Source organism: Temnothorax curvispinosus, unplaced genomic scaffold (genome assembly GCF_003070985.1).
Source record: "Temnothorax curvispinosus isolate PA1 unplaced genomic scaffold, ASM307098v1 QBEX01011365.1, whole genome shotgun sequence".
Classification (NCBI taxonomy): domain Eukaryota; kingdom Metazoa; phylum Arthropoda; class Insecta; order Hymenoptera; family Formicidae; genus Temnothorax; species Temnothorax curvispinosus.
The window spans coordinates 44,771-64,794 of NW_020221145.1; the positions used below are offsets into that span (position 1 = coordinate 44,771).

At 40.3% G+C, this 20,024-nt stretch overlaps 6 protein-coding genes across 12 annotated transcripts; 1 reads left to right on the forward strand and 5 right to left on the reverse strand.

The window, feature by feature from the left end:
• Positions 1-2,099: 2,099 nt before the first annotated feature.
• On the reverse strand, positions 2,100-5,011 carry LOC112461419 (N-alpha-acetyltransferase 10-like). 4 transcript variants are annotated; one of them, XM_025026658.1, is made up of 2 exons: positions 4,876-5,011; positions 2,100-3,718 (listed from the first exon to the last, which is right to left on the reverse strand). In XM_025026658.1, the coding sequence occupies exon 2, from the start codon at positions 3,474-3,476 to the stop codon at positions 2,922-2,924; it is 555 nt and encodes a 184-aa protein (XP_024882426.1). In that variant the 5' UTR covers positions 3,477-3,718; positions 4,876-5,011; the 3' UTR covers positions 2,100-2,921. The 4 variants fall into 4 exon arrangements, with proteins under 4 accessions (XP_024882426.1, XP_024882425.1, XP_024882427.1 ...); XM_025026657.1 differs by lacking the exon at positions 4,876-5,011 and adding an exon at positions 4,374-4,836; XM_025026659.1 differs by lacking the exon at positions 4,876-5,011 and adding an exon at positions 4,227-4,367.
• Positions 5,012-5,215: 204 nt separating this feature from the next.
• LOC112461423 lies at positions 5,216-6,775 on the reverse strand. Its single transcript, XM_025026665.1, has 2 exons — positions 6,432-6,775; positions 5,216-6,352 (listed from the first exon to the last, which is right to left on the reverse strand). Exon 2 carries the CDS (start codon positions 6,326-6,328, stop codon positions 5,564-5,566), a length of 765 nt encoding a protein of 254 aa, XP_024882433.1. The 5' UTR covers positions 6,329-6,352; positions 6,432-6,775; the 3' UTR covers positions 5,216-5,563.
• Positions 6,753-8,588, forward strand: LOC112461421 (endonuclease III-like protein 1). Of its 3 annotated transcripts, none has more exons than XM_025026662.1 (3): positions 6,753-6,776; positions 6,859-7,643; positions 8,102-8,587. In XM_025026662.1, the coding sequence occupies exons 2-3, from the start codon at positions 7,038-7,040 to the stop codon at positions 8,507-8,509; spliced, it is 1,014 nt and encodes a 337-aa protein (XP_024882430.1). In that variant the 5' UTR covers positions 6,753-6,776; positions 6,859-7,037; the 3' UTR covers positions 8,510-8,587. The 3 variants fall into 3 exon arrangements, with proteins under 3 accessions (XP_024882430.1, XP_024882432.1, XP_024882431.1); XM_025026664.1 differs by lacking the exon at positions 6,753-6,776 and having other exon boundaries at positions 6,792-6,936; positions 7,012-7,643; positions 8,102-8,588; XM_025026663.1 differs by lacking the exon at positions 6,753-6,776 and having other exon boundaries at positions 6,792-6,961; positions 7,037-7,643.
• On the reverse strand, positions 8,521-9,571 carry LOC112461424 (nucleolar protein 12-like). Its single transcript, XM_025026666.1, has 3 exons — positions 9,440-9,571; positions 9,198-9,303; positions 8,521-9,114 (listed from the first exon to the last, which is right to left on the reverse strand). The coding sequence occupies exons 1-3, from the start codon at positions 9,541-9,543 to the stop codon at positions 8,605-8,607; spliced, it is 720 nt and encodes a 239-aa protein (XP_024882434.1). The 5' UTR covers positions 9,544-9,571; the 3' UTR covers positions 8,521-8,604.
• Positions 9,572-10,449: 878 nt separating this feature from the next.
• On the reverse strand, positions 10,450-11,864 carry LOC112461420 (small nuclear ribonucleoprotein Sm D3-like). Its single transcript, XM_025026661.1, has 2 exons — positions 11,354-11,864; positions 10,450-10,674 (listed from the first exon to the last, which is right to left on the reverse strand). The coding sequence occupies exons 1-2, from the start codon at positions 11,667-11,669 to the stop codon at positions 10,562-10,564; spliced, it is 429 nt and encodes a 142-aa protein (XP_024882429.1). The 5' UTR covers positions 11,670-11,864; the 3' UTR covers positions 10,450-10,561.
• A 1,006-nt stretch (positions 11,865-12,870) lies between these two features.
• On the reverse strand, positions 12,871-19,144 carry LOC112461418 (AN1-type zinc finger protein 5-like). Of its 2 annotated transcripts, none has more exons than XM_025026655.1 (4): positions 18,733-19,144; positions 17,219-17,698; positions 16,296-16,467; positions 12,871-16,217 (listed from the first exon to the last, which is right to left on the reverse strand). In XM_025026655.1, the coding sequence occupies exons 2-4, from the start codon at positions 17,501-17,503 to the stop codon at positions 16,069-16,071; spliced, it is 606 nt and encodes a 201-aa protein (XP_024882423.1). In that variant the 5' UTR covers positions 17,504-17,698; positions 18,733-19,144; the 3' UTR covers positions 12,871-16,068. The 2 variants fall into 2 exon arrangements, with proteins under 2 accessions (XP_024882423.1, XP_024882424.1); XM_025026656.1 differs by lacking the exon at positions 18,733-19,144 and adding an exon at positions 18,134-18,231.
• Positions 19,145-20,024: the final 880 nt, after the last annotated feature.

A 20,024-nucleotide genomic window follows, 5' to 3' on the forward strand; every position in this document is an offset into this window, starting at 1 on the left:
TAGGAGTAGAACATACACACACGCGACTAGACACATGTATTCATATCTCTCTTTTAGAACCGGTTTTTCATCGACATCGGTTAACTGTAATTTTAATTTCGCGGATTCCTCGTTCTTTCGAAGGAAATTAGAATAAAAAGGCAACAACTCAAATTGCGATTACAGTTAACTGATATTGCTGAAATCTCGGTGATTAGCAATTTTAATGACCGGTTTGAAGTGTTTCCCTGTAGTGAAGAGTCACCGCTGCTTTTACTCGAAGGCAAAAGACCGATATGAATACCGAATGTCGAATTGAAGAACAACCGCGTTTCTGTTTTTTTTTTGTAACTCAATCGTATGTCAGAAAATTGGCACCAAGAAAATTCAACGCAGACTTCTATGCGGGAAGTACACCTTTTTAGGATACCCCGCGAAGGCTAAATTATTACTTGTTGCGGACAGTTTTTTTAGAAGACAATTTTAAATGAATTTTATACGAAGCTTTTACCGCCGGGTTACGACTTTTTCGAGCGCCCAGGCCTTTTTACCAGGCTCTTCCATAACGGTGAATTTGTCACGAGCGCACACACCGTGAACCGCAATCAGCGACGGATCGAATTTGTAAACTGCTAACGCGCAAAAATTTCCACGGCAACTACTCGCATATTCGCGACTCTTTTTGCACAACGAGACCAATAACGCCTTTTTTTATAGAGCGAACGAACGAATGTTTTTATTAGATCTAGCAGATCCTGTGGCAGACTGACACCGACAACGCAAATGTTTAAAGAATATCGCATTCAGAATTATCGTTTTATCTCCTGGGTTATCTTTTGCATTTCTATTTATATAGATCAATCATAGAATTACTTTTAATACAATCATCGAAACTTTTTTTTTTACATCAAAATGAATCTTAAGGACTGAGGCAAAGAACTTCACGTTAAGATCCGAGATTACAGCTATCTTCAAGCTCACGCCTGTCGAGGCCAAAAGTATATGTATACGATCCTTCCGCTAATTTGCGGCGCACTTGTTCTAACGGCATTCTCCACGTGCGAAAGTGTACTTAAAAATAGCTCGCTGACTGCAGCACTCGCTCAACACGCGGAACCACCCAACTTTGTATCTATTAGAGTTTTACCGCGCCTCGTTGAAACAACGGAGATATAATTGTAAGTGTGAATTACGCACGTTATTAAGAAGCCGCGTATTAAGATGTGACCGGCTGTTTTTGTTGCAGCTTTAACGAGCATCTAGAATTTCCCTTGTTTCATGGGAGTATCTCTCTTTCGATTCTTTTATTTTATTTAGATTAACTAATGTGATTTACTGTGTGTAACGGAGACGAAGCGACTTTGAAGGCGACTTACATTTATCTTACATTTATTATTATTATTATTATTATTATTTTTAGAGACTATATACCCAAGCATATCGCGCATGGAGAAGCGTTTATACACGAACCTCGTTTACGAGACTTGTATTATAATTTATTGACGAAGCGTTTTTGTAATTATAATGCATATGGCAGGCAGTTATACATATATAGATAGATAGAATTGTATATTTAGAAATTTATATGATAGTCGAATCGATAGGTGCTTATCATCCGCGTTGAATCATCGTATTCAAATATGTGTTGTAGCATTAAGTGGAATGGTTTCTCCTTTTTGTAAAACGCCGGTTGATGAACGTCGCTAACCACGCGAGCATCAGCTCATCATTTCCCTGATTTCCCCTTTTATACATTGTACCTGGATGATCTTTTCGCGATAGTTGTGAATCATCCTCGCGGTCACTCGTAAATGTATACGTAACGGTATTACTATAAACTTACGAGAGCATACGATAGCTACATATCCGAGAGCAGCTATTACAAGATTAGATAAAGAGAAATTAGAAACGAAAACTCTCGATGTAGCGCGCGCGATGATTCCTTAAAGGAACGTTGATCACACATCGAAAATTGGTTTATCACAATGACGCTTTAAATCATTTTTTCGGTATAATCGCGCAAGGACAATTCCTGCGTTTTATCATTGAAGACTCCTTTGTGCTGTTTGCAAAGTCGAGATGCGTTATAAACTAAATAATTATGTTACCTTAAGAAGACCTTATTTGTACATAGATATATTTATACATATTATATATATATACATAATATAATTATTCCTATTACAGAAATGGAGTATGTATACACAAACATAATAGAGTACATCCGAGATGCATTAGTGGAGTAAACTTATTTGAATATCGTGCAATGTCAAAAATAATTTTTAAGCCAAAATACATTGAAAAAGACAAAGAAAATATCTATCGAGACAAATATTCGTAGATCCGACTTTAAAGTGTAAGTATGAACTGTATAAATTGAGCCCATTTCAGTGCTGTAAAACATTATTTTTTTCTACCATACTTTTTAACAACACGCTTGACAACGCCCTGAACAATTTAATATTGCATACTGGCGCGTTACACATGAATTACAGTTGCAGTCATTCAATAAAGTTATGATGAAAAAAAAGTCAAGATCGAATAGATTGCCCTTTTCAAGAATCCTTTATTTCTTACATATTTATAAGTCAATTTATAAGTTTTAATTACGTTGCGCATTGTGTGAACTGAAAAATACAACAGTCCCAAAGTTCAATCTTACTCCGTATCGTGCAAACTTTAACAAGTATCCTCCAGTCACATATAAAATATTTTTACTAGTGTACCAGGTCAAACTTTGATAAGTAGAAGCTCTTGCCCCATGCAAGAAATAACAAAGTATTCATAATCAGTTTTAATTAATCCCCCAGACACGTAGTCTCGGACGTCATCTCGTCATTTCTTGGCAAAAAGACATGCAGCGGGTTTATTCTCAGATTTGCATCATCGAACGAGTGAATTAAGAATCCAATCCTGTCTCGTCAGCAGCGGTGATGAATGGACTAAGAGTGATCGCCGCAGCATCTACCTAAATGTGTGTGAACATTGCCCTCCTTGTGCGCTCTGTCTCTAAGAGCCTTCTCGTGATGGAAGCTGGTAAGATCACGCTTCATAGCATAAGCATCTTCGCCATCCGCATAATATTTTGGTTCTACCTCCGACACCTCGAACTGCAAGCTGCTCGTGTACAAATTGAGAGCCGCACGATTACTTCTACGCACATGCAGTGAAACGTATTTCGCTCCGAAGCACTCCACCATCGCCCGAGAGGCCTGATTCATCAACTTTTGCGCGATGCCCAGCCTTCTGTGCGAGCGCTTTACAGCCAGACTGGTAATATGTCCGTGGGGATTGTCCTCGCAGTCCTCCTCCATTTTGGCGAGCACGTATCCCACTATCCTTCCTTTCTCGTCCTCTGCTACGTAACTCAGCTGCGGCCACGAGAGAGCGTGGTACAGATAATATTTCATTTGGTAATTCTCAGGTAAGCACTGCAGATTGCAATGCTGTATATTCAGCAGGTCTTCCGTAGTCGCACAGCGTATGTTTACAGACATTTTGATCGGATATATTCTATCGTGTGATATCCAAGATTCAATTTTGCTTTATACAATTATTTCGTTCGTTATTATGGTTATCAGAGCTCCAATATATTATATTTAATCACGGCGAAGTTTCTTTATGCGTGCGCGACCGTTCTTCAAATCGTTAACCGACGACGATTCGCTCATTCCATTCCCAGTTAATTCTCTGACGAAGCGGAATCGTGATAGGAAGAACGTCCAGACTAAGTACCAACCTGTTGAAACAAATCATCGTGTGAATATTATATGTATGGTATGTAATAAGGCAAAAACAAAACAAAATAAAACATGCATGATTTCAATAATTATATATTCAGTAAGTTTTATAATTCAAGCTAAGATCTTGAAATATATTTACATAATTGAAACGCTTATCTCTTGCTCGCTCTATCTTATTGTCACTAAAGTAAGCAATTTAAACATTTTAATGATATAAATGTACTTCAAACTTTCAGCTTGAATTATAAATTTCATATATATGTATGAAATTCTATAATTTAGTGCTTGAATATACTATAGCAAGCTCTTTATCGCCACTCAAGGAAACAAATGTAAATGACATAATGCAAAAAAAATATGCTTATCACTGTGCGATAACGATATACTGCATGATGACATACAAAAACAATGTGAGCACTATGTACGAGTGTCGCAGCACTAAATTTAGAAACCATTAGAACGCAGTTAGGTGTCTAAAGATCACGATTCGCATTTTACAGTTACCAGGCACGCAATCTGCGCTTAGCGCACAAAACAAGAAACTCGTGTGTGTGTCTGCCGAATCCGCGTGTTTTTATTTTTCCCCCTGATGACGTAATTACGTCGGGACGTCGTGACTAGGGGCACCAGCGCCCTGATACGTGTGCTTACCTATCACAACAAGGAGGAACACTATTAATAGACTGAATATCACGGAGAACGCCGTCAGGAAGATTTCCATCGAGATCTCCATCGGGATCTCCATCAAGGAACGAAAAGTAACAGAAGGGTAGAGGAAAAAAAATAAGAAGAAAAGGAAAAGAAACGTGGAAGAAAAGACTTTCCCTACGTCCTGCGCGCGTGCGATGGCATAACGTCTCTCTCACGAGGGGGGCAACTTCGCGCACGAGGCGGCACCGTATGTACGCACGTGCTCTCGCGACCCGACGACAGGGTAACACCGGATGTCGCGACGGCGACGACGACGACGAGGCGCGGCGAGTCCTCGCCCTGCCTCTCACACTCGGCACGCCATTTTGAAAATCGAAACGACACAGGTGCACGCGTACAGGTTATGGCTCTCGCCTCCCCCCCACCCCCTTTCCCCGCTTGCAAAAACGCGCTACGCCGCCCGGGTGCCGGTTACGTCGGCGTTCGGGCGAACGGCACTTACCGAGGTCACGACGCAGCTCAGACGGTCGCCCCAGGTGACATAACCTCCGCGAGTCTCTCGAATTTCTTCCCGCCGGCGAACGGTCCCGCGGAAGCGAGCGAGCGCACCTAACCTAACCTAACGCCACACGACGTGCACTCGGAACTCGGAGTAGCAAATAATGACCGTTTGCGACTGCGACTGTTTTCGGTGTCGGAGCAAGTGCACCTGTTGCACCTTCTGCACTTGAAATAAAATATTATAAGACATCTCGCTTGTGGAGAGAAGCCATCCGATTTTTAACGTTGCTATGAACGAGGAATGATAAAATATTGTTTAAAGCAATAATATTGATGTGTTAACTAAACATACATCTATTTCCTTTTTTTACATTACACAAAATGTGGCTAAAATAATTAGACACGTCGATATCTTCAAATTTAAGATAATTACATGCTTAATTACTATAATTACACAGATCTCACATTATTGAGAGAATTTTGTTCCTTACTTGCAATATATAGTATGTAATCTTATTTGTACTAAATATTGTATAAATACGAGATTAATAAGCGCCTGTCTTCACATATTTATACATGCCTACAAAATTTACGAATGCCTGTGAATTTTCTATCAAGGGAATATCCATGATTATCCATGATCGTTCTCTTATCTGTGTAGAATAATTTTATACACTGTACATTTGGCCTCAGTCGTCTTCCTCCTCATCCGGCTCTTGCAAATGGTCTAATCTAAGTTCCTTCGAGCGGTCGACCTTAACCACTGGCCGATTCTGTTTACGCGTGGTCCTCTTCGGCCTCTCCCCGATCACGTATTCCGGCAGGATGATCTTACTGCTTCTGAATACAGGTCTCTCGTCCGGCTCTGCGATTGTCGCGCCAGTATCGTCCGTCATCTTCTTCGTCTGCGGCTTTCTGAACGCGATCTGCGACGACGCACGTTTCTTGGACTTGAACCGCGTCTCCGTAGAACCACGCGCGCTTGATTCGCAGGGCTCGACGTCCATCTCCTCGTCGTCCTCGCGTTCGTCGATATCCTCCTTTCTCTTGCGAGCCTTCAATTCCCTCAGGAACGACATCGCGGCCTGCGTGTTGCTGCGCTCCGTCATGTCCTCGCTGGACACGTCGTCCAGGCTGTACCTGACCCACTTGTGCGGGTTTCTGTGATGGTCCGGAATGTTTCTGAAATTGGCGCGCGGCGCCGGACCCTCGGGACGCTTGAAGATACTCTCCCTGCCGCGAAATCTCTTCGTCTCCCTCTTCTGCCTCCGGTCGTCGCTCGCGACTGGCCTCTTCTCGCGTTCGACCACCATCTCCGCCTCCTCGTTCGCCTCGGAGTTGTCATGTTTGTTACATTTGCTTTCCGCGACGGACAGCTGATCGAACAACAATCGCTGCCTGTTGGCAAACGCTGCGTCACCACCGCGTAGGATAAAATTAGCAGACGTATGCATTTTCGTGAGTCGTGACGCTCCTCGCTACAATCATTTATTTGACAAATTTATCGTGTTTCGTCGAAATAATGAAATTAAGCATTAAATATCACGTATTCCAAACCTCGAAGGTCGACGTCAGATCAATTTGGCTTTTTGTTAGGTTATGTTGACGTTTCGTTTGGCGAATGCTGCCAACTTCGGACGAATCCAGTGAAATCCAGTCCCGTACAGCGCAATCCAGATTTCCAGCAATATTGCTGGAATGTTTCACGAATCGTGATAACTGATAGGTCGAGTTGCTTTCGATTTGGTTGCGAATAAACGCAAATGATTTCAATACAGCAATAAACAGAATGTACCTGAATTCAAAAATTAATTCTGTAAGCTTGGAAATTATAATATAAATGGAAATAACTTTTTTGTTGTTTATGGCACTACCTATTGCTTCGTCTAAAATCTGTTCCTTGTAATAGAAGCGCTTTCAATTCTTCTTTCCTTTTCTCTTCAATTTTTCTCTCCATCTAATTTTGTGTCCATCTCGTTTCAAGTGCAAACAGCTGAGCACGGTGCAGCTGCAAGGAACGAACAACTGTCCTAACCTCGACTGGCCAGCGCGAGCGGGAATGGTTATGTCAATTTCGAATGGCGCAGGTAGTACGAAAAAACGTTCTTCTCGTTACTTATAGAAATTAATTCGACAGCTCCGTAACGTGTCTCACGTGATAGGATGAACAAACGGTTGAAGCTGGCCGGTCTCGCGGCGTCGAGAACTTTACGTTCGGGCAAAACGACCCTCGTCGACGCGGACTCCTCGGAGAAAACGTCGCCCTACTTCGCCGGCGAGAAGAGATCGGCGAGGAAGAAACGTACGCCGATCAAGATCGAGCATGAAGCTACGAAGGATGATGAAATGAACGCCAAAGAACGCGAAGATGCGGCGGTGTCGACAGACGTAGCGGACGTTAAAGTTGAAGAACGTGAGGTCGAAAATAAGAATGCAGAGCAATCGACAGACCTAAAGGATATCAAGGATGAAGAGCGATGGATGCCACTGAACTGGGAGACCGTGCTTGAAAACATTAAAGAGATGAGAAAGGATGAGACAGCTCCAGTTGACACGATGGGTTGCCACAAGTGTACGGATCGTAACGCTAGTCCCACGATGTTTAGATATCAATCGTTAGTAGCTCTGATGCTGAGCAGTCAGACCAAGGATCAGGTCACGTTCGCTGCTATGCAGCGTCTGAACACTTACGGTTGTCAGCCGGATATAATTGTAGCTACCCCCGACGATGTTCTAGGCAAACTTATACATCCAGTTGGATTTTGGAAAGTAAGGACCAGTGCTTTATTTATTTACGAAACGTTTTTAGAATTTAACTTTTACTTTAAATTTCTTCATATAAAAATAGAATAATTTTGTAAATAATATGAATCTACGTTTTCCTTTTACTAATTTTTAATTCATTTTTGATTTCTTTGGCATATGAAATAGAATAATTCTGTAAATAATACAAATCCATTTATCAATTATATTATAAGCCTATAACTTTCCTTCTATTAATTTTTAACTCATCTTTAGTTTCTTAACATATGAAAGTGGAATTAATTCTGTAAATAATACAAATCCATTTATCTATTATATTATAAACCTTTGTTTTTCTTTTACTAATTTTTAATTCATAATAATTGAGTCGTTAAGTAATATGTAATTGTGTACATTACAATCTTTTTAGATTTAAAAGTAATTTTTTATATTAAAAAATATGTAATTTCTTTTCTTTTTTGTAGAAAAAGGTACAGTACATAAAAAGGACGTCAACAATCCTTCTAGATAAATACGATGGTGACATACCAAAAACAGTAAAAGAATTGTGCGAGCTGCCAGGGGTAGGCCCTAAAATGGCTCACCTATGCATGCGAGTTGCATGGGGAGAGGTGTCCGGCATCGGCGTGGATACACATGTTCACAGGATTTGCAACAGATTGAAATGGGTGAGGAAGCCAACCAAGACGCCGGAGGAAACGAGGAATGAGTTGGAGGATTGGCTTCCCAAACCTTTGTGGAGCGAAGTGAATCATCTCCTCGTGGGATTTGGTCAAGAAACTTGTCTACCTCGATTTCCCAAGTGTTCGGAATGTCTCAACAAGGATATCTGTCCGTATGCCTCAAAAAGCGGTGAAAAGACGAAGAAGTGATAAACGCATGTTTGTATATGTACACAATATTCGCAAAATTACAAAATTTATTATTATATTTATTTAGAGTTTGTGCAGTAAATTTGTCAAATATCCTAACGTCCGGATTTCTTTTTACTCCTCGTTTTAGTCCCCTTTTTAGTGCCACGTTTTTGCGCCAGCTTCTGGGCTTTTTGCAACTTTTGTCTACTTTGCTTTTTGTTTTTTTGCTGTTCCAGTCTCTGCTTTTGTTGAAACGCTTTACTCTTTTTTATTCGTTTCAGCGCTGCTTTCTTAACTTCTTGTTTCAGTTCTTTCGCAGATTTGATCTCTCGGCTATCGGATTTAGAGTTTTGCTGCGCTTGTTTCTTAGGTTTCTTTTGTAACGACATTCCCACAATCTCATCGTCGTCGTCGACATCGCTGCACTGGTCGTCATCTTGCTTTTCTGTTTCTTCTGTAATTTTGTTTTCACCTATCCACTTGCTTCCTTCTGCGAGATCCGCAACGTTCAACTCTAAAATACTAACTGTATGACCTTCGAGATCGTATTCTTGTCGAGATAACAATTCTTCCAGCTCTGGGACGACGTGATGCGACAATGATTTCTTGTAACGTTCTCGCGCCTGAAAAAAAGAAATATATCATCGTGCTTTCTCTAATTCTTTGAGAAATGTCTTGATGCTCTCCAAATGAAAGCATGACTCACTTCTTGTTTAATTTTCTTTCGTTCCTCTTTCAGTTGTTGCTGCAATTGCTCCTGAGCCTTCCTTTTTCGCTCTAGCTTCCTCTTACGAAATCCTCCTAAAAATTCTCTGTAAATATAAAAACTCTTATGAATAGAAAATTTAATATAATTGAACGCATGAACACGTGAATATAAATTAGTGTGTTGACTACACGAGGAAGTATCTTCCTAAAGTAGAAGTAGACTTCCTGAGATAATATTACCGTCGCTTTTCCTCGTCGAAGACAAGCGTGATTTTCCTTCGCCTCTTCGGCTGACTAGGTTTTCTATTTACATTAAGTAATTGCGGCTGAGATTGTTTAAACATAATTGCAGCTGCGCGTTCACCAAGATAGGTTATGTCAAACACTGGATTTTTTTTTTTTGGTTTCTGCTCCTTTGGGAAGGAGCAAGTCAAACACTGGAACCCTGGAGATTGGTTATGTCAAAAAACACGTGTATACGAAAGGAGTAACTTGGCATGCTGTTAAAAATTAATTGCTCAAGTTGCCGCTAGATGGACACTATGGTGAGAGGAGGGAATCTTGGAGGGAATTTTTAGATTTTATTTCAATATTCAATCGGTATATTTGGCACCATTCAAAAAAACTAAAACTATTTTAATCTCTATTTCGCCTATAAAGGCTGGATTCGGGGAGCGCGCTATTAGTGCTAATTGCTTATTCTATCCTTGTTTTACACCTGATGAGCGACGAAGACAGAATGATTCAATTAATAGCTCGCTCCCCGAACGCAGCCATATAGAAACAAAGCCTACGAATAAAATAGACAGAATTTAAAATAATCTTTCAAAACAGAAGTTAAACGTGGGGTAATACATGGCTCTGTATAAAAATGAGCAATTCAGAGTCGATGGGAGTTACATTCGATCTTGATTCTCTCACCTCAATTTTATAAAACTTTGACTGGAAAGTTGGAAGTGCAAATAAAAAAGATGGAAATTCGTTTTAGAAACCCATATTTCAATACAAGTTAGATTTTTATATTTAAGTTAGATTTAGTATTTCATACAAGTCAAATTTTTACATGCATTATAAAATCGGTGAACTGATCTCTATCTACTTTATCAGTCATGTTGAGACAGATAGTAAACTAGCATTATTTGATTTTAATTTAGCTTCAAAGAAAGACGTAATTTCTTAATAGTGAAATTATATATGGAATAGTTGATTTATTATCAATCACACACATGTATCAGAAATATAAATCACAATTTTGAGTGTACGCAAAAATATATTGCTTCGAAATGATACAAAAATACGGGAATGAAATTACACCTGTACTTAAATAATCAGAAAATATTGTTTACTATCACATCTTATAATTTATCCCCTGCCTCTTCCAGGTTGAGATCCACCCGGTTGACCCTGTTGATTCAGCCAAGGTGCCGAACCAGTACCCTTGCCTCTTTGATTTTGCCCTCTTCCTCTGCCACGAGCTGAAAGCATTATATTATATTAGAATTAGCAAATAAAAAGGATTAAAAAGGATTTTAAAAGGAAATCGCTAAACTTGCCAAAGATTCGATTCTTTACAATAGAAATTTATAAGCACATTTCAATTCCTACAAGTATTCATTCTAAAATTCGAAACTAACTAGTCAGGATCAATTCAAGTACAATATATGAAATATTATTTTTTATAAATATTATTCAAATCCTAGAAAATGAAGTTTGATTATTGGATGTGATTCAGATTTTTAACCTTCCTATACCTACGCATTGGTCTGTCAGACCGACGATATACGTCTGCCTTGTTTTCCATTTAAAAAAAAACAAGGCAAACGTATATCGTCGGTCTGACAGACCAATGCGCGGATATAGGAAGGTTAAGTACACATTAAACTTGATCCTAGTCCTAATTAATATCATTTCCCAATGAGACAAGTGACATATAATTACTTCCTTTTTAATTATTCTAATGTAATTCGTTTTAAAACAGATATTAACATTATAGTTCTATTCATTCTTTCTGTCCAACTTAAGCTAAGTCCAATTTAATATCTTAGTCATTTTTTCGCTTTCTTTTACAAATGTCTCATCCATGTCTTTCCAGGATATAAACTTCTTCTTTCGAACGACGTTTACAGGAACAACGATCCCGCATTACGGACAAACCTTGGGCTCGCAATATAGCGGATTTTCCTCTGCCGGCTGTGCCCGATCCCTTGCCGCCGGGTCGTTTGAACATGGGTGCATTCTTCAGCATATCTGGTAATATGAGAAACCTGATTTTCGAGCCGCGGATATACACGTTCTCCAGCTGCCCGACCTGGCCGTCCCGGTACGTCACTGTGATACCCTGCATCTGACAATTCATATTATCCTCCGCCTCTATCAGTTTACCGCGATACACCTCGCCGGTGTTCGTTTCGCAGGTTATAATATGGCCCTCGGCTTCGTGAAGCACTTTAATGGGAACTCCGATCGACATTGCGGTTATCGTATTGAAAACCTTTGTCCGTCACGAAAATTCTTCAAGAATGTTCTTCGATAACCGTATTTCTCCACTTTGTTACTTGAAAAACCGTTTTTACAAAACGCAACAACCAACAACCCATGCAACCACAACAGTGTGAAGGACCTCTGTGGAGGATGTGAAGTAATAAACGAGTGCTGATGAATATATCGATCGATATATCGAGAAGAATCGACGTTCAGTTCTGCGTTTCGAATTCTTTTGGATTCTTCAAATAGATTATTAGCCGACTTTATCTGGATCAAACTACGCTGTCATTATTTTTTATTTCTTAATTTTTTTCTACCACACGTGCGTTTTAGCACGTGATTGGACGTTTCTTCTGGATACAGCTTTAAGGTCATGAAATACAAATTCGCATGATAGAGACACGATGTTCCGATCAATCGTGACGCCAAACCTTACGAAATAAAATGGCGTTGGATGTCTATAAATGTTATTTCAATGTAAATTCGCTGAAGCACTTCGGTTTCCGACGAAGATGAGAATGCTTCGATCATGCAATGAATTTCTAGTAAAAAAAAGAAAACATATCTGCGTATATCTTTATCAGAGTCAATTTATTGCCCGCTGCTCTCCCATAGATTACTATATATAATAAATCATTACCATGTAATGCCTATTATCCTTTGCTTTAAATTTTTTTGTTCACCGCGGGTGTTGATTTTCACGTAATACAAGTACGATAAAAGAGGCATTTATGAGAGTCTCGGTTTTACGTGATTTCGCACGTATAGAGCGAATTCTAATAAAAAAGAGATAATAATTTTCTTGTTTCCTTCAAATATCCAATATCCTCTTACCCCCCAGAATTTTTATCGATGTAGAAAATTCTTTTCTTCCGCTTTCTTCTTTTTCCGATAATCCATCGCCGTTTTCTTTTTCCGATTGTTTGCAAAATTGTTTATTTCAGAAATATTTCTATTCCCTTATGTATTATCTTAATCGCGTTATATTTTTCGATGGATATATATATATATATATATATATATGTTTTTTTTACAATAGCAATTTTTTAATTGTGAGTGAATATATTATTTAAAAAATGCGTTCGATGCGGCTTATGTTTGCTGTTAATTTTTAAAAGGCACTGTCGTACGTGTAAAAGCACGAATTTCGATCGAGATATATATGTCATCGGGTATATCCAGCGTGGTAAAAGATAAACCGTTTATTGCAGCAAAAATTTTCATTACAGAGAAAATAAGGTCGCACCTCGTTCAAACTTCGGGAGATGTTTCCTCATATCTCTCTCTCTCTCTCTCTTTTTCTTTGTACAGCGTACAGCTACAATATAATTCGATGAGGTGCTAAGTTGAAGAGCTCTATATAAAGTAGTCGAGAACACACAAAAAACGATTTCCGGCTTTCGTTAGGGGCGATGCATTTATATATATTTTGTTTTTAAATATACATAAATATAGTCCGCTATAATTATAAACATTTCGAGAACTGTCAAAAGGGTCCCGTGTAGGGCCAGGAGGAAAGAGAGGACGAAAGGGACGAGGGGGAGAAGGAGGAGGGATAAAAAGGGGAAAGAGAGGAAAGAGCGTAGGTAGGGAGCACACTAACTTTCTTTACGTACGTGAAACCTAAATGTCTAAAGCATTTTCAAAGGATGGTAATTGTAATCATATAATATATTAAAGTTGATGTTACTTTTTTAATAGCTTAAACGTACTAATATCAATCGTAATAATTACAAGCATCGTGTTACGTCCTTATATAGTCAGCCGAGTACGATCGTCGCTGATAAATCTTTTTTGTTTATCTCTCTCTCTCTTTCTCTCGCTCTCTCAATCTCTCTTTCTCTCGTCTTCTATAAATCATTTATGTTCCTGCACGCATTCCTCTGCCTCACTCTCCCCAGGCATCACTTAATCTCTCCACATACGCATTCCTTCAATCACTCTCTCCCTCTTTCTCCTCCTATCATTCGATCGCTCTCGCTAGGCAAGATTATTCCGATATTGCGATACACGTTAGAAAAATATGCTATGCCTAAAATAGGATGAAGGCCTGAAGGCAACCATTCCGTCGATATTACTGATAATCGGTGTCTGTGTATGTGTAACGTGTATATGTGTGAATGTAATTGTGTGTCTACGTGTGTGGTGTGCGTTTTTTTTTTCTTCTATACACGATTCTGATTTCTCTCGTCAGCGTTCTTAAAAAGGTGCGCCAAAAAGGAAAAAAGAACATATTCATCGACAACAATATCTTGATACAAGATAAAAGTATATATATATAGATATATATATGTATATATATGTATATATTGTCTATGTGAAGTCGGCGCATATATATAAGTCGTCCCGTAAAGATCGCGAAGAATCGTGCCCGATGCGAATTATCGATGACCATCAACGAAAGATCCGTTTTCGATTGCCTTAATTTCTAGGTAATTTTTTGGAAATTCAGCTGCGATTCGCTGCGCGTGTGTTCGAAGAGAAAACTCGTTCGCGGCTGGAGTACTTTCGGCGACGACGGCGTGAAGTATATTTGGTAACTAATACGGGATAACTAATGCGACGTATTTGCTTAAGCCTGAAGAAAGAAAAGACACATAAAAAGTCTGACAGACCCTTACGATTACACATTTAACAGAACGCTTTATATATTTATCGAAAATAATAAGATATTTGATGTACATGTTTTTTTTTTTTCGAGGCGACGCAAAAATAAATTTTTAGGCGAATAATATTCACTTTTATACAAGTCCACTAATTACAAAACGAGAAGTAAAAGCACGGCAGCACAATTTAGATTAAGCGCTTTGTCTCGGGATAACATAAAGAAAAAGAAAGATAGGAGACATTGTTACTTTGTTTCACGCGAAATTGGGAAGTCGCAGTGTGTATTTCTTTTTAATATATTCTTTTCTTGAAAAATTCAAACCCACTCCATGAAGCTCTTAAGGAATTGACCTATACGTGAGGTGTGATTTGCGCAGTTTTATCGTTTTCACTCATCTTGTTTTACAGGAGTAGAAGAAAGTTGAACAGCTATAGCACCCTTTCGCGTATGCTATAACTTTACAAACATGTATAAGGTGTTTACGGGCGAGAAAGGAAAAAATGAAAAGTTCGGCACGAGTTTTGAGCGCGAAGAAGAAAAATAGAAGTATGTACGTGGATTATAAAATTTATCAGTGTAATATCCTTCGCGCACGGTTTTTAGTATACGTTCACACTTTACAAACTTTAATAGTTCTCTTATCTTTCGTCGTTCATATAATGCCCGGCCTCTCTAGACATTTTATTAATCATTTACTCTTACATTATGCGCTGCTGTGCAGCACCGGAATACCTCGCGCAGCTACCCTACAAAACTCGCAAAACAAGCAAAAATAAAGGAAACGAGTAAACTAATCGACTTCAACCATTAACAATTCATTTATATTGTTCTAAGAGAAATCGAAGAAATACGTTAAAGAGGGGTTTAATTTACAAATCCCAGATTGGCGGCCGTAGTGTAAATAATTATTTGCAATATAGGTTGAAACATATTTAATGAGTAATAATTGCTGGTTATATTCACGTGAAATTGGACATAAACACACAGTACTACTTATACTTCATTGCATTATTTATGAATCAATAGACTAATATACTTAATAATTATAGACTAATTATTAACCTAAGATTGTGATCACCCATCAACGTCAGCCATTACCTAAGCAACATTCCCTATTTTTTACTTTTTGATATATAAACGAAACAGTAATGTATAAAATTTCTCGAACAAACCAAAACTCTTAAGACGTCCTGGACCGACTGACCGCACCAAGAGTTCTGCCTTTACGTAAAACGAGCTTCATATTCGCAAAAAATTTTCTATTTAAGTAAATTAATAAACATAATATAGAATAATCATAATCCGTAATAATCATGAAGATAATAATAGGTAATAATAGTAGTAAGCTGGCAGCAGTTAGTAACCAGATATATTCTCAATTAAAATTCTCTCACTAGATGACAATCTGAAACTTACATGGCACTGGCATCCAATTACGAATTTCATTCACTCACGCGCACACATTCTAATTTGCAATCTTTCGTTTATTTGTTCTGTCTGATATTCGTTTCTTTTCTTCTTCATTTTTTCTCTTTCTATACCCTTCCTCGGCATTCAGCTACAAAACAATTTTACTGTCGTTCTTGCGCGCGCGCGCACACACACACATTCATTCTCTCGCTCTCGCACACGATCTTACACGCTCGCTCGTTTCACCCCTCGACGTGCAAATCAGCTGCCAGATAATTTATCTCGTTTTCTGCGTGTTTTTCTTTTATATTCTGTTTGTTTATATAGTTATAATAACCATTTTCCCAACGACTACACACTAAATAGTTCAAATTTTTTGCACTTTTTCACCAACAACAACTGGATTGTTGCGCCGAATTTCTTGAGCGCCCATTTCTTTGTAATCGAATTTGCAATCGTGCTTGTCACTGTATCGATGCACGGCGCAAAATAGTCCTCCACAACGACACTCAAATCCTGAAAGTTCATCATCATGAAAACAACTCTAATTCGTTGCATTACTAATTAATTACATTACATTACATGGACACTTACCGGTCAAACCAACTTTTTTGCGACATACAGCACAACGATTTTTCTTCTTCTTAGATTCTTTATCAGTCTCTTTGCCATCAAAGGAGTCGTCTACATCGCCACTACTCGCCGATGAACCTTCAGCTACCGCACTGCTTACACCTACTTCACTTTCCTGATCTTCTCTGTTTACCTGATTGACAAAAGTATAAGACATACTGTAAGAACGATGAAAATAATTATTTATTATTATAATTATCTCTTAAAATTTCCTTTATATCTTTTATATTTCTCAAATTTCCGTTATATCTATTTCAAATTTAATGGAAAAATGTTCATTATTATATTATATTATATATATATATAGAGATTATTATCAAAAACACATAAATCCTTATACTAATTGATCGTTAATTAGATATAAAAATTCATCTATATCATTTATAAAAGTTATAAATAACAAATAAGACATGTGCAGATGTTCAATGAGATTTTTATCATAATATCATAAATATCATAATCAATATCAGAAACAACTGTTTCAATATAAATTAGATGTGTTGCATCATTTTCTTCTCGCAGACAGATAATCTGTGAAAGACAGATAATCTACTTTTGTAGAGTATAGGTAATCATATAATTTCTTGTCTACAGTCCGCGTATTTCTACAAGAAATTTTTATTAAAACAATGCAAAAGAAGCAATAAATACATATATGCAATGTTGCATTTTAATGTCTCTGTAAAGTTCAGTCTAGCAATATTCTAATATTCTTTCCTCTTGCCGTTTTCAAAGTATATGTTTTACAGACTAAAAACAATTTGATGTATACGACCTTGCGGGTTCAGGACTGCTTATAAGCGCTATTTTCTGCAAATTAATTGAAAGAACAAAGGCGTTACGTTTGTGCAGAATAGCTATGAAGAAATCATGGTAATACTCACTTCTTTGGGACTGGGCAGATCCGACGTTGACTGAGGTATAGTAGGAATGGTAGGTTGGGCCGTCGTTCCTGTTGCTGCTGGGCTACCGAAACTGCCTTGCAACGTGCCAGCGTTGCTGGAGACAGTCTGTGAGGTTGGTACGGTGGCAGCTGACACTGGTGGTTGTTGCTTCTTTTTTAGATTTTCCTTATAGCATAGGGAACAAAGGCCATCAGTAGCTGGCGAGCCATAAAATCCACAGCCACTGCGACACAGAGCTTGCATAGGATTTGACTCTCGTTCCATAACTGTCGTCTTTGTGTGTCAGTGTCTCTTCGTTAAATCAAGAAAATTCCCGTTTAATAAATCCTAGTTGCGATCACTGCCTTGAGAAACAGTGGAAAGTTGCAGTCAGCTTGGTGTAAGATAACTAGGTGTAGTCCTTTGCTGCGGCTCTCTTCCCAATTGCTCCTCTGCAACCGTGTGTCACCATGTACTCACCTGTCACAAATAAATCGTGCGATTAATAGCGGAGGATATAAAAAATAAAATATCAATTAACATCTCGTATTTAAACATGTCAAACAATTATCTCGCACATGAGTATATAAACAGCGTATATAAAAATGAGTATATAAACATTGTATATTACTTTGAGAGAATATTAAGTGCGTTACAAGTTAAAATACATCATAAACGAGAATGACGAAGCCAAATCACAATCGAAACAAGATAACAAAGAGTGTTGCAGTTTACAAAATACGAAGCTTGTGGTATTTCATCAATTAATTCACGAGGTATATTATCTTGACACATCTCTTTTTCGTGACAAAGAGATAAATGTGAACAATAAAATTGTCCCACCAACAGGAACCGCACTAGGGCCGCGTGTAAAGATCACACTCAACGCGAGAAAATCCAAAATAGCCGCGTTACCTCTCGGCGATCGTGACAAGCGTGTTCAGGGAAGAAAAGCAGGTGAGTTTTCGAAAATGTCAGAACACGATGCGAACTGGCGAGAAAAGAAAATGGGACCTATCGGCGACTTAGCCTACTTCCTGCGTCGTGCAAGGTCAGAACATAAATATCTTCTCAACGAGGCATGCCCTTGGGATCTGCAATCTGCGGACACGCCGAGGCACTCGATAATAACCGAAATTTCAACAAAAGGACACAACAATGGGAGAGAGAAGGAGAAAGAGAGAAAAAGAGAGAGAGGGAGAGAGACAGAGAGGAGACTCGGATGGCCCCAACTGCGAGCCCAAACGCGAGGCGACCGAGAGAGCGAGGAGGTGAGAACCCCGGGTGGGAGCGAGGGAGAGAAGGCGAGAAACCCCACGGTGGGAGCGAGCGAGAGGGCGAGAGGAAGAAGGGAAACGATTCCTAGGAATTTTTACTACGTCATCTTGGCGATGACATTTTTTTTCCCTTTCTTTTCGCTCTCCGCGACAAAACCAGAGGGGCCAGGGGCCAGGGGGCCCCCCCGAGGAAAGGCGTGTGATCGCGCAGAGCGCGATACTCGGGATATTACTCACTTTCCAACACGCAGCCGTGTCGCAACCGATGCACAACATGGAGTAGAAATTTGTGCGAGGCATTTAAGTGGCGGCGGCCGTATCCTTATCGCGATCCGCGGACACCCCCCGCACAATAGAACTGTCGACAGAGGATCGCCCGTCTCTTTCTTCCGTCGCGCTGGCTCACACACACACACACACACACACACTCTCTCCCTCTCTCTCACTCTCGTTTTACAATCCTCTCGCGGCGCACTTCGCACGGCACGCGAAATCACGACGAAACGGAGCTGCCTTCAGGGCCTCGCGTTTCCGTGCGCGGCGACGACGGTGGAGTGGACGGGCGGACGGAGCCGTGGTGCGTGTCGTTGGGCGCTACAACGTGTCCGTGGGTCTCTCGCGCGCGCGGATCGTGCGGACGATCCCGGCACCCAACGCCCGACGCGCTCGATATTACCCTCCGATCCGCGCTCTGCAGCCCGCAAGGACGGAGGAGAAACAACGATAACGACGGGCGAATGTTTTCATGATGGCGATCGCGCGGAGCGGCCAGGCGCGCGCTGGGGCTTTTGGGCGGACGCGTAAGCGACGGCACGGCGGGCACGGCACACCGCCAGGCGCGCGCGAGGCGACGCGATACGGCACAGCGCGGCAGACGCGCGTTCAACGACGGCCGACGGCGGCAGAGGCAGTGGTGGTTGCTGCCGCAGCGGCGGCGGCGACGGCGCATTCAGCGCCGATCGTGGACGGGGAACCGCAACCGCTCGCCATCGCCGCCGCTCAGCATGCGCTCGGCTGGTACTACCACCAAATACCCCCTCCCTCCGGGGGAGGCACTTTCCGCGCTTTCTCCCCGCGAGCGCAAACTCCTTTCGGCGAGAGAATTTCTTCGGCTGAAAATTTGATCCGGGCCCGCTTCTCACGATTTCGTATGCGGCGCGCTCTCGCGCGCACGCGGCGGCGGCGGCGGTTTCGGAACGCGCCCCGGCGAGCGATTGGCTCCTCAATTGAATCCAATTGATGCCGCGAACCGCGAAGCGGGACAAGTCCACTTTTTCGATACTCCGAACTCCGACCGCGCGTTGTCGGCCGCGCGCGAGCTATTTAGGAGATTCTATGCAAGGATGAATTTTTTACGCAGCGAAAAGATATTTTACGGCACGGAGGATTTGTGCCACAGACGTAATATTATTATGTGGCCTAAAAATGGATCTGGGTCGCTTGATCTAATGTCAATGAGATGCGATTCAAAAACATTTTCGAAAATCAATCTAGCTTACTCACGTACGGATAAACACAGCTTTGCAAAT

Bases quoted from the DNA above. Each gene is read 5' to 3' on its own strand.
- LOC112461419 (XM_025026658.1), bottom strand. From the start codon at position 3,476: ATGTCTGTAAACATACGCTGTGCGACTACGGAAGACCTGCTGAATATA.
- LOC112461423 (XM_025026665.1), bottom strand. From the start codon at position 6,328: ATGCATACGTCTGCTAATTTTATCCTACGCGGTGGTGACGCAGCGTTT.
- LOC112461421 (XM_025026662.1), top strand. From the start codon at position 7,038: ATGAACAAACGGTTGAAGCTGGCCGGTCTCGCGGCGTCGAGAACTTTA. The intron at 7,644-8,101 runs GTAAGGACCAGT...TCTTTTTTGTAG, and splicing joins ATCCAGTTGGATTTTGGAAA to AAAAAGGTACAGTACATAAA.
- LOC112461424 (XM_025026666.1), bottom strand. From the start codon at position 9,543: ATGTTTAAACAATCTCAGCCGCAATTACTTAATGTAAATAGAAAACCT. The intron at 9,304-9,439 runs GTAATATTATCT...TTATATTTACAG, and splicing joins TTCGACGAGGAAAAGCGACG to AGAATTTTTAGGAGGATTTC. The intron at 9,115-9,197 runs GTGAGTCATGCT...TCTTTTTTTCAG, and splicing joins GAAAGAAAATTAAACAAGAA to GCGCGAGAACGTTACAAGAA.
- LOC112461420 (XM_025026661.1), bottom strand. From the start codon at position 11,669: ATGTCGATCGGAGTTCCCATTAAAGTGCTTCACGAAGCCGAGGGCCAT. The intron at 10,675-11,353 runs GTTTGTCCGTAA...TAATGCTTTCAG, and splicing joins CGCTATATTGCGAGCCCAAG to CTCGTGGCAGAGGAAGAGGG.
- LOC112461418 (XM_025026655.1), bottom strand. From the start codon at position 17,503: ATGGAACGAGAGTCAAATCCTATGCAAGCTCTGTGTCGCAGTGGCTGT. The intron at 16,468-17,218 runs GTGAGTATTACC...TTTGTCAATCAG, and splicing joins ATCTGCCCAGTCCCAAAGAA to GTAAACAGAGAAGATCAGGA. The intron at 16,218-16,295 runs GTAAGTGTCCAT...ATGAACTTTCAG, and splicing joins CAAAAAAGTTGGTTTGACCG to GATTTGAGTGTCGTTGTGGA.